General features: G+C 39.5%; 1 protein-coding gene across 2 annotated transcripts in view; it reads right to left on the bottom strand.

Annotated features, from left to right (window-relative positions):
* Window positions 1-754: 754 nt before the first annotated feature.
* The window catches only part of ACADSB (acyl-CoA dehydrogenase short/branched chain), a 41,655-nt gene continuing 29,906 nt past the window's right edge, over window positions 755-12,503 (bottom strand). For both annotated transcript variants that reach the window (XM_065521563.1, XM_005566661.4), the window contains 5 exons: window positions 11,434-11,526; window positions 8,584-8,673; window positions 4,714-4,851; window positions 2,737-2,836; window positions 755-2,207 (listed from right to left, as the gene is read on the bottom strand). In XM_065521563.1, coding sequence (XP_065377635.1) covers window positions 2,137-2,207; window positions 2,737-2,836; window positions 4,714-4,851; window positions 8,584-8,673; window positions 11,434-11,526 — 492 coding nt within the window. In that variant the 3' untranslated portion in view covers window positions 755-2,136. The remainder of the gene's footprint in view (window positions 2,208-2,736; window positions 2,837-4,713; window positions 4,852-8,583; window positions 8,674-11,433; window positions 11,527-12,503) is intronic.

Here is a 12,503-nt window from a genome sequence, read left to right as displayed (position 1 = left end):
ACAGGGGCAGAGCTGCCCAAGACCATGGGAACCTACCTCTTGCATCAGCGTAATCTGGATGTGAGACATGGAGTCAAAGGTGATCATTTTGGAGCTTTAAAATTTGACTGCCCCACTGGACTTCAGACTTGCATGGGCCCTGTTCCCCTTTTGTTTCGGCCAATTTCTCCCATTTGGAATGGCTGTATTTACTCAATACCTGTACCCCCATTGTATCTAGGAAGTAACTAGTTTACTTTTGATCTTACAGGTTCATAAGTGGAAGGGACTTGCCTTGTCTCAGATGAAACTTTGGTCTGTGGACTTTTGGGTTAATGCTGAAATGAATTAAGACTTTGGGGACTGTTGGGAAGGCATGATTGGTTTTGAAACGTGAGGACATGAGATTTGGAGGGGCCACGGGTAGAATGATACGGGTTAGCTGTGTCCCCACTGAAATTTCAACTTAAATGGCATCTCTCAGAATTCCCACATGTTGTGGGAGGCACCCGGGGGAGGTAATTGAATCACGGGAGCCGGTCTTTCCCGTGCTATTCTTGTGATAGTAAATAAGCACGAGATCTGATGGGTTTATTAGGGGTTTCCACTTTTGCTTCTTTCTCATTTTCTCTTGCCGCCACCGTGTAAGAAGTGCTTTTCACCTCCCACCATGATTCTGAGGCCTCCCCACCCATGTGGAACTCTAAGTCCAATTAAACCTCTGTTTCTTCCTGGTCTTGGGCATGTCTTTATCAGCAGCATGAAAACAGACTAATACAACCAGGTATATATTTTATTGATTTTGCCTGTTTATAACCTGTATAGCAAAACAATAGATTCATTTTTGCCTTCCCAAATATAAAATTATTTTAATATTGAATATACTTTTTCAAACTCTACAGCCCTCTTCTTTCCCTCATTTCTTATGAGATTTTGATACACTTCTTAATGGAGATCTTTCTCAAGAGATCTTTCTCTTGAGAATCACTGAACCAAAACCCAATTTCTGAATTATTATTCAGGATAAAGTGCAATAACCATGACTGAAGAAACTGTATTCAATTAAAATACAGAAATTGTCAATGGAAAAATAGTGCATGACAGAATATTCCAACACTGTATTGAATATTTTCTGATTATTCAATCAAATTACTTAAACCTTATACTTGAAAATTAATGCACATTGGTTTTTAAAATGACCTACTGAAACCACCATGAAATGTATCTTTTATACAGGTTAATTATAGTAACAAATCATATTGCTTTACATTGTTAAAATAATATTTTCTTCAATTATATGACCTACAAAATTATACCCTTATTTTCCACTGATTCTCATATTTAAAACCAGAATTTTTAGATTTTTCTAAATAAATTTTCATGAGTTTTGACCTCACTTGCAACTTAGAGTTGAATCTATAAAGTATTGGATAAAAATTGCCTACTACATAACAAATATTCCTCTGATGCCACAAGATTAAGGAGTACAAAGTAACTATTTCTATAAGTAATGTTGTACTTCAGATATCTTTATTTTTCAAAATGATGGGATGAAATTTCTGTATACTCTGAAACTAGAATGATAATACAAATATCCGGCAAAGCACGGTGGCTCATCCCTGTAATCCCAGCACTTTGGGAGGCCAAAGTGGGTGATCCCTTGAAGCCAGGAGTTCGAGACCAGCCTGGGCAATATGGCAAAACCCCATCTCTACTAAAAACACAAAAATTAGTGACACATGGTGGTGCACACCTGTAGTTCCAGCTACCTGGGAGGATGAGGCATGAGAATCACTGGAACCCAGGAGGTCGAGATTGCAGTGAGCTGAGATCATGCCACTGCACTCTTGCCTGGGTGACAGAGTGAGACTCCGTCTCAAATTAAAAAATATATATATGTATAGAGCTTTAAAAACAGTTTTGGAAAAAAATACAGGTGCTTATTTCCCAAGTTTAAAAGTGGATCTCCTGTGCCTAAGTTAAACAGCCTGAAAAGAGAAAACCAAAAAGGCCAACCCCCAGGACCCTAAGGGCTTCAGTAAAATATTTGAATGCTGTGGAAGTTTATTCCCATGCAAGGCACTTACTCCTAACAAGACACAACAGTTTAAAATTTTACAGCAGTGACACCAGGGAGGGGTCCCACTCCTACAGACGTCAGTATTCTGCATCGATATGCTTTGCAATGGTGTTCAACTGGATGTTGGAAGCTCCTTCATATATCGTACCTTAAGCAAAAGGAAGCAGAAGGAACAATGAGGAGTTGGCACACAGTTAAGACAAGAAATAGCTCTATAAACATCACCTCTGCACTTGCTATAAAACAGTTACTAGTCACATCACTTGATGTCCCCTGAATATAGTACTATTTCACAGAGTAATTTTGACTAAGAGATGACAATTTTCCATTTGGTTTTTTGATGTCCAGGATCAGGATTAAACTGACTAAAGTTTAATCAAAAGTTGAAGATTTTGATTCTTCAACAATTGATGCATAAGCTCAGACTGTTACTTGTGGCAGTTTTACTAAATAACCTGTTGAGACATTTAAAAAGGCAATTTGATATCTAAAAAAAAAAAAGAACAATTTTTTTTGAAGGACAAGGTAAGAAAAAAATCCAGCCACATAAAGACAGCCAATAAACATATACTGAAGAAATTAAAATTGCCTTTGCCTAGGATAAAATTGACAAATAAAGCAGCCAAAATACCTACAGAGGCAAATAAAACAAAATAAAAATAAAAATAAATATTTACCAATCTTTGCATCTCGGAAGTATTTCTCCACAGGGTAATCTTTGGTGTAGCCTACTCCCCCCATCCACTCGATACATTTACTGGTTGTTTGTCCTGCAATCTACCAAAAGCAAGTGCAATTACACACTGAAATCACGTAACTTCTACATAATAAACACTTCTGGATAACATTTTCGGCAACATGGATTCACTGTTAGTGGCATTGGAAGGAATGAAGTTATCTTTTAAACTAGCACTGTCTCTTCAGTCCCATTCTCCATACCATTTCACTAAATCCCCATTTTCTTAAGAAATTAGAGCATTGTTCACGTGAATCTACCTGCTGAGGGATATCATTTATTCAGGAAATGTTTACTGGGGGCGTAACGGATGAGCTAGGGGACATTTCAAGCTGAGGCCCAACATGTGGAAAGCCTCCAAGGGGAGAATGAACTCTTCAATTTCCAGCCCCTGAGACAACCAGTGGGCTGGGACTGGGGTGAAGTGTGAACAGAGAATGGAGGAGCGAGAGACCCTGCAGAATGGCCCCTCAAGGACGTTCACATCCTATCCCTCAGAGCTGTGAATATGCTGCCTTCCATGGCAATAGGGACTCTGCAGATGTGGGTAGGGACATGAGGTGGAGAGATTACCCTGAATTATCTGGGTGGCTGTAATATAATCATAGGAGTCCTTATAAGGAAAAGGAGGAGGCAGGAGAGTTAGTCATGGAAGGTGACATGACCACGGAGGCAGGAAGCAGAGTCAGAGAGAGATCTGAACACGCCACATTGTTGGCTTTGAAGATGGAGGAAGGGGTTACAAGTCAAGGAATGTCAGCAGCCCCTAGAAGCTGGAAACAACTGTCCCCTAGAACCGCAGAAAGGCAGCCCCTGTATTCCAGTGAGACCCATTTCAGATTTCTGACCTCTAGAAGTGAGCGAAAATGAAATTGCGTTGTTTTAGGTCCCTGACTTTTTGGTAATTTGTTATAGCAGCAATTGAAATCTAGTACGGATAGAGTTCCATTTGTTGTGAGAAGCCACTGAAGGGTTTCAAGCAGGAAGGTGACATGGCCTCGCTGCCACTTTGAAAAACGAGAGAGGCTGGATGGGAGGAAGCACCAGGGACCAGGAGAGCAGCAAGGTGACTGCAGTACAGATGTGGCAGTGGAGAGGGAGACAAATACACCATTCAAGGAATCTTTTGGGGGTAGAATTCATCTGGGGGGTAGAATTCACAAGAGATGATGCTGGACTCAATGTGTGGGGTGAGGGAAAGCAGGGAGTCAAGATGACGCTCAGGTTCTGATGGTAAAGCAGAAGTTGGACATGTTAGTCTGGAATTCCGAAAGAAGTTGAGGCAGGAGATTTAAATTTATGGGCTGGAGAGGTTAAATGAGAATTTAAAGCCATGGAATGAGTAAGATACCGCTGAGGCTGCGAAACAGCTGCCCAATGATTTGGCTAAATTCTCTAGCGACAGTCTAATGTGTTAGCTATAGAAAGCCAACGTATGAGTACAAAGTTTTGGACAATCTTTTCTTGGTGTTTTAAATCTGATTTGTTCATATGATGGACCCATCATCTTCCACGGCAGTCACTTTGCCTGAACTTGACACCATAGGCATGACACCCTCATTCAGAGGAGGCTCAGCCATGGATTTGAGATGGGTGGTCTAGCTGAGCTGGGCTACTCACGAAACATTGAGACCTCACAGAACTGAAGGTTTTCCTACGGCAGTTTGAGATGGGTGGTCTAGCTGAGCTGGGCTACTCAACGAATCATTGAGACCTCACAGAATTCAAGCGTTTTCCTACAGCAGTTTTCCTTTTTTGCTTTTCTATTATAAGAAATAAGAGGCCATGTTATCTTAACTTGAAAAACAACCAAAGTACAATCAACAATCCCAAGAGAAAATGTTAATAAGTATATATCTGGAAAAAAAAAAAAAAGAAGGCTAAATTACTTTTTCTTTTCCTTTTTTTTTTTTCTTACCTCTGATGCATAGTATTTGGCCATTGATGCTTCTTTTATGAATGGCTTTCCAGCTTCTAAAAGCCTAGCAGCGTTGTATGTTAGTAATCTTGCAGCTTCCAGCTGGGTGGCCATGTGAGCCACTTGGTGTTGGAGGCCCTGTAACAGTCAGGCCCAAGTTAGAGAATTATGATTTTAAAAAAGCACCTCAACCTGAAAGTCCTGCCTAGATACACAACACTGACAGACTCAAAATATACCCCAAAGGAAATTCACATTCATGTCTTTTAAACACTTTAAAATTTGTAATCTAAAATGAAATGTGACATTATAAGTAACGTTAAATCCTCTTTTCCTAGAAAAACTTCAAATTCTTCATGATTATCAAGATTTAAATAGTAAAGTATCATAAAGTTAGGTTTAGACACTTGACTGTTACATTTAATAATTATTTCAACTCTCTTTTGATCAAAATTGAGCTTAAATTAAATCCTGGCACAGCAAAACTTTGAATATATTCTTTATTTGCTTGAATTAAGAAAATTTTGATTTTGCATATGGCTTCCAGGCATTAAAAGATGTTAGCTACAAAGCAATGAAGAATATATGAAGCACCAATTACTACCACCCTGAAATTTTAGAGGGTGATTAGGTCCACACTAAATGTTTGCCAATGAAAGAAACAACAGTTAACTTAGTGAGCCAGAATATAAACATTAACATTTGTAAACAATTTCCTGGAAATAACAGGCACAGATGTTTATTACGAACTGAAATGTTTCTCATGCCTAACCTATCCATCCACCCAGATAGTTACTGGGCACCTCTGAGATGGCAGGCACCGCCCTGAGTGTGACGGAGGCAGTGCACTGAACAGTACAGCCAGAGTTCCTTGTTCTCATGATTTATAATATATAGTCCAGCAGGGAGAACAGACAATTAAATAATTATAATAATGTGTGGTGAATATTAAGACAGTGAACCTTGATTAAGGCAATCACACACGAATCCCAGGAATGGCCTTTCCTAAACAAAAGGGAGGGACAAACTGGAGAAAAACAGCACTGTTCGTTAATACCCTACAGATTCTTCTTTCTCTTCCTGAAATATGTGATACACATGACAATTTCATATGTACAAAAAAAGACGATGTTCCATATATGTAGGCTATGAAGGATAATAGTAAGTTAAACACCCACAAACCTATGTGCAGAGTCAGTATCTTCTCCCCTGTGATTTATCTTTTCACTTTATAGCATCTTTCCAGGAAAAAAATTTACCAATCTTACCACCCATCTTATCTTTAGGATTAGTCCTTTTTGTGTCTGTTTACAAAAACCTTTACTACTATGAGGTTATAAAAATATTCTCTGTTTTCTCCTAAAATCTTTAAAGTTTTGCTTTTAACATTATGTCTTTACATGTGACATCTATTTTCGGTGTATGGTGTGAGGTAGGAATACAGTTTCATTATTTTCTCACACAGAAGGAATATTCCCACTCGGTGATCTGTAATGCCATCTCTATCATACATCAAATCTGCATATATGCATGGGTCTATTTCCGGCTTTTCTGTTTTGTTCCATCAGTGAATTTGTCTGTTTCTATACAAGTATCACTGTTCTAGGAGTTTGGCTTTTTATGTGGAACTCAGAGATTCTGATTATTTTTGCAAAATACATTCAGTTCAATTAAACTGACAGTCACCATCCATGCTGTCTATTCCATTTGCCACATTAAGTACTGAGAGAGGCAGGAAAGTGACTGAGGCATGTCTCCTGCTCTACAAGAACTCACCATTGCTGAATACTCGTTCCCTAACTACATTGTGAACACAAGGCCTGGCATGGAGAACATGCTAAATAAATTTATACTGAATAAACAATTGAAATTAATAAAGATGAATAGGCTGGTCTCTACCCTCAAGGACCATGTAGTCTCGAGGTCAGAAAGATATGAACAAATGCATGCAAAACAAACATGAGATGATGTGTTAGAAAAAACTCTACGAACTTTAATCAAAGCATTATACAGCTATAATAATGTTGCTTTTTAAGATCAAAATGTCTTCTCCTTGATGTGCTTATTTCACATAGCATGTCTCTATCAAAACATCTCATGTACCCCATAAATGTTTGTGGGTACCTGTGTACCCACAAAATTTTTAAAAACTAAATTAGCCTGGGCGTGGTGGCTCATGCCTGTAATCCCAGCACTTTGGGAGGCCGAGGCAGGCAGATCACAAGGTCAGGAGATCGAGACCACGGTGAAACCCCATCTCTACTAAAAATACAAAAAATTAGCCAGGCACAGTGGCAGGCGCCTGTAGTCCCAGCTACTCGGGAGGCTAAGGCAGGAGAATGGTGTGAACCCGGGAGGCGGAGCTTGCAGTGAGCCGAGATCACGCCACCGCATTCCAGCCTGGGTGACACAGCGAGACTCTGTCTCAAAAAAATAAAATAAAATAAAATAAATTAATTAATGAATTTAAAAAATCTAAGTGTTCTTTTAACTACCCCTACTAGGCATCTCTAAAGATGTCATTATGATTATACCTGTTAGTATACCTGACCCCTTCCATCTATCAATCTGTCTATCTATATGCACAAGAACACAGTTTCCTGTGCATAAAGAAGATCAAAAGCCTCCCTTCAAAACAACCTTTACATTCTGTCTCTTTCACTGCAATCTTTGTGGTAGCTGGCTCTGAGAAAGTGCTCTAGTATAATAAAAATTCGACTAGAGGCCAAGACCAAAAAATACCTCTACTTTTGGCACCATATTAGCTTTATGACCTTGGGAACTCAGCTTCCATGTGCTTCGGGTTCCTAGGCATAAGATGGGAATGACAGCATGGGCTGCGGTAGGCACTGGCCGGGCCTGCCATGCTCAGTCCTTCTGGGTCTTGAAATGACTGTGCATGTCCACAGCCTCGTATCTCTACACATGTGCAACCTGAGTGTGCTCATATGAGGCCTAGTCATTATTATAAACCTGAAGACAATACAATGTGACAGCTAGCAGTGCAATCAGAAATTGTACTTGGAGCCTAGAGCTGCTTAAGGGAGGTTTTGCTACCATGTAGAGTAATTATTCTGGAATTTTAGGTGACATGCCTTCAGGTTGCCTAAAAGGTTTGGTAAGCTGCCACTCCAGGCTGCCCCCACCCTGGCAAGACCTCAAGGAGGGCAGAAAGAATACCACTGCCACCAAGGAATCCCCAGGTTGCCTGGGGAACTCTGAGAAGCCACGGCACTGGACCAAACCAGTATTACCCAAGTGCTTGACTGAGAGCACCTCATTTGTATTTAATGCAGCAAACTGTGTCTTCCATGAGACGTAGGTGTCAAAGTACAGTCCTCTGAGGATTACCATATGGTTCTGGTCTGAATGGGGGCCCATAACAAGTGTTACCATTTACTGAGCACTTGTTATACCCATGCAATGTGTGAAACACTTTACACATACCTCATTTAAAACTGGGTAAGTAAGTAGTTTTATCGTTATTTTATAGATGAGGCAGTTTAAGACTAGAATGAGGTCACTTGCCTAAGGCCTAAAGCTAGTAAGTGAAAGAACCAGGATTTGAATCCAGGAAGTCTGACTCCAGACCCCTGCCCTGAGCTTCTGAAGCAGTGAGGAGACAGCTTCATAGTGCTCACCAGGATATCCTGAATCGCACCACAGCCTGGCCTCAAGGACTACTCCTCTGCCCTTGGCAAAGATCAAGGTATTCACAAGTACACTCCCTGAGACCTATTCCTTCCTCCCCTACCCATCTCCCATTAAAATCCCCCTGAGGGGATTCCCTCAATGGCTTTCAACACAGCCCTTCATTAACAGGAAGCTGGGGAAGTCCAGCGCAGCAGAAAGACCTTAATAATTATACACCTGAAAATCAAACAGTCGTTTGCCAAATTGCATCCTTTCTTTAATATATGGAATTGTATAGTCAAAACATCCTTGTGCCAGTCCCAGCATCTGTTAATAGATAAAAAAAGAAAGAAAGAAAAAGATCAGAATTTCTTACTTTGTTACAAGTTTAATTATCCAAGTTGTGAATTCCTTCTAAACATAAATGGAATGATTGGGGTAGGGGAAGAACTGGAGATGCTGAGGTGGTGAGGTGTGTGTTCATAACACATCTTCGCCCACTGCATTTGTAGAACTGAACTTCCAATAATTGGGAGAAAAGTCTGAGTGATTTCATGTGAACATGAGCATATTTAATTCTAGCAGAGGTAAATCTCCCAGCAAGGCTGTGTCCACACAACCTCACAACCTTTTCAGGTTAAGATTACTTTTTAGGAATCTTCTTTAAGCTTTGATTCTCCAGGTATAAAATGAGCCATACCAGTTTTGCTCAGAACTGGCCTTGAAGACTGTAGAGGAACTCCCTCCAGTTCTTCTAGAAGTGAAATGTGGAAGATCACGTCTTAACTTTGTACCTTCCCGTCTATTTTGTATATGATTAGGATTAATGAGAGCTTCAATGGGAAGGACATTAGAACATAAGAGAGCAGTGGTTCTGAACCCGAGCTGCACCACAGAATCATTTGGGGAACCTGATTTAAAACAATACTGACACCCAGGCCTAATGACTGGATCCAAATCTTGGGAGTAGAGTAGGTGGAGGAGTGACCTAAAGCTCAACTTTATAAAACTCCTTAGTGACTTAATATACAGCTAGGGTTGAAAGCAATGCATAGAAAGCATCTAGTAAAAAACATTAATTTACACAGGACATGGTGACAATTTTAGTTGAACTGTCTCACTGCTAACCAACTTTGATATCTATTATATGATTCAAGCTTAGAAATGGTTTCTAAGTGTCAACATTAGGTAGCCATTAAATCACTATCTAATTATGTCAAATTATGGTTTTAGAAAATCAACAGCAAAAGCTTTTGGGGGAAATGCCCAGCAAACTTATCAATTTATTTCATTAGTATTCATTCACATTTTCTTTTAGTCTTTTATTTTGAACTCCCTAGAAAACAGAATAATATGTTAAAAATTAAAGGCACAAGAAAACCACAAACCCCAAATTCACATGACGCAGCAGACTCACTGCACTCTTGGCTGTGAGATACGATGATGTCACTATACCCTTACAGCTAAAATTTGTACATAAATAATACCCTATATTGAAATGAAGGCTGAAATGATCAGTTATCCATCAAAATGGGCTTTTCTACCTTAGTAAAATGTTTCTACTACAAACACTTAAAAACTGAATTCTCTTTGCCTGCAAGGTTTCGAGGACAGATGCCTTCAGTTCACTGTTACACTCCATGTGCCTCTTCCTCTCAAAGGCATCCACTGACATAGTAACTACCTGACCTTAACTTTTAATTAGGTTATTAGATAACTTGGAGTAATTAGACTGAAGCCCAGGCCGTGTATTTTATTGCCAGAACATCTATATTATTCATATGTCTGAAAAAAATGAGATCTAGTATTGTAGTTTTTAATGTCATCTCTAACTAAGTTGAATCACAGAAAAACTTTTAAGAGAACTGATAAAACAATATTCTTTAGTGACGCACTGTCTAGCATTGTAGGAAAACTGGACTAAGTTATGGTCTAAAAATAGTTAGCAAAGTAACAGCAGCAGAAAAAAATCTAGAGTAATAATCTAATATTTATTCCAATAGCTAATATATATGTAACATCTTCAAAATTGAAAAGCTCTAAGTTCTTGAGTTTTGTATAATCACTGATTAAAAATATACTCTACAAAGGCCGGGTGCAGTGGCTCACACCTGCAATCCCAGCACTTTGGGAGGCAGAGGCAGGTGGATCACGAGGTCAGGAGATCGAGGCCATCCTGGCTAACACGATGAAACCCCATCTCTACTAAAAATACAAAAAATTAGCCGGGCCTGGTGGCGGGCACCTGTAGTCCCAGCTACTCCGGAGGCTGAGGCAGGAGAATGGCGTGAGCCCGGGAGGCAGAGCTTGCAGTGAGCCGAGATCGTGCCACTGCACTCCAGCCTGGGCAACAGAGCGAGACTCAGTCTCAAAAAAAAAAAAAAATTTTATATATATATGTGTGTATATATATACACACACACACACACACATACTCTACAAAAATGACACAATCTATAGTTAAGCCAAAGACCTTATTAATTTTGTTAATCTGGAAAATAACTAATATCACTTAATAGAAAAACACAATATGCATTATAAAAGCCAAATTTGGTAAAAAAATTTTTGAATAGTTCTCATTTTATATATCTATTTAACTGTGGCTATTTTATTTCATGTGCTGCCAAAAACATTGCCCAGTTTTCACATGCAAAACAGTAAGCAACAAATCTTTTATTAACTATAGATAAGAGATCTTTACTACACAGTGGAATGAATATTATTTATCCCTAATGTAAAACATTCCTTCCAGAATGAATTTCATGCTTTGAAAAGTAGATTTTTTTAAGTGCCATATTTAATTTACAATACATTTTAAAAGTTATTGGTTCAGGTATTAGATAATACTTTAATGTTCTCAAAGCAGAAACACTGTTACCACCAGGCCATTGTTTGGTTCTATAGACACTGACATAATTGACCAAAAGGGAATTTGAAAGAAATAATCAGAAGCCATTCTATGCCTCATGTAAGGGAATGATGCCATCTTGTGTCCACAAGCTTCCAAATTTTCACTGGTCTCATTGCATTTTTTTCTTTTCACATTTTAATTGACTAGCATCAAGGAAGAGTTTACATTGGACTTACCTGTGCAGCGATTCCTATTCTACCTTCATTAAGACTCCCTATGGCATACTTATAGCCATGCCCAACTTGTCCCAAGATCTTGGCTTCTGGAACCTGAAAATACAAATGTGCACTTATTTCTCAGTTTCATTTTACACGATTCATTTTGATTATGTATTTGTAAGTAGGCATAGCCTCCCAATTCGTGTGCCAGCTGTCTCACAGAACTTGCTGGCCTCTCTGTCTCCCTCTACACTGTTTTCCACAGCTCTCTGAGGAAAAGGACTCACGTTCGTGCTGTTCATGACCGCATCCTCCAGAGCCTTGCACAGGTATTGAATGGATGAGTGAATCCAGAGTAAGGGAATCTCATAGAATTCATCAATAACATAAATTAATACTCCCCCCCAATTCTTATCTGTAGGCTACAGTGTAAGATAACAGATTAGGAACTACAAAAATCTGCAAATACTTGCAAAAACAAGTGTAGTAAGCCTTTCTGCTGTTGAGACCATTCATCCTCATAAAAATCAACTGTGGGGCATGTGTGTGTGTGCGTGTGTACACAGGTGTATGCACAAGAAAGAGAAAGAGGAAGAGAGAAGAAACAGATGAAAATGCTTATTCACAGTCCAAAAAAAACACAAAGAATTAGGAATAATAAAAAACTATACTTAGTTTTACAAACATGGGTAGTTGGGGGAGTGAGCAGGGAAGAATGGAGAAAGAAATGGGAAAGTAAGAATGAGGAAAACAGTTGGGGTGAAGTAGTGAAGCCCGAATGACATCTGTAAAGACATCCTCCCCCTCGCTCCCCATAGCTATGCAAAAAAAAGATTAGGCTCTGTGATGAGTGGTGGAAAAGCCGACACCACCCGCCCCACCTACAGAGAGTTCTACAGCACCAGCACTAACATCCGCGATCTTCTGCTGCTCACGTTTAATAGCCTGGCTGTTTCCGCTCTCACTGAACAACACCCCCATCTTGTGGCCTTTAGTGCACTGACACCAGACTTCCTTCTCTGCAGCCCCGTTTGGTTCACAAGTCTCAAGCTCATCAAGTACACATGGTCAGAGTACGTAAGTTATGA

This window comes from Macaca fascicularis, chromosome 9, assembly GCF_037993035.2.
Source record: "Macaca fascicularis isolate 582-1 chromosome 9, T2T-MFA8v1.1".
Classification (NCBI taxonomy): domain Eukaryota; kingdom Metazoa; phylum Chordata; class Mammalia; order Primates; family Cercopithecidae; genus Macaca; species Macaca fascicularis.
This window is presented reverse-complemented; position numbering and strand designations above follow the sequence as displayed.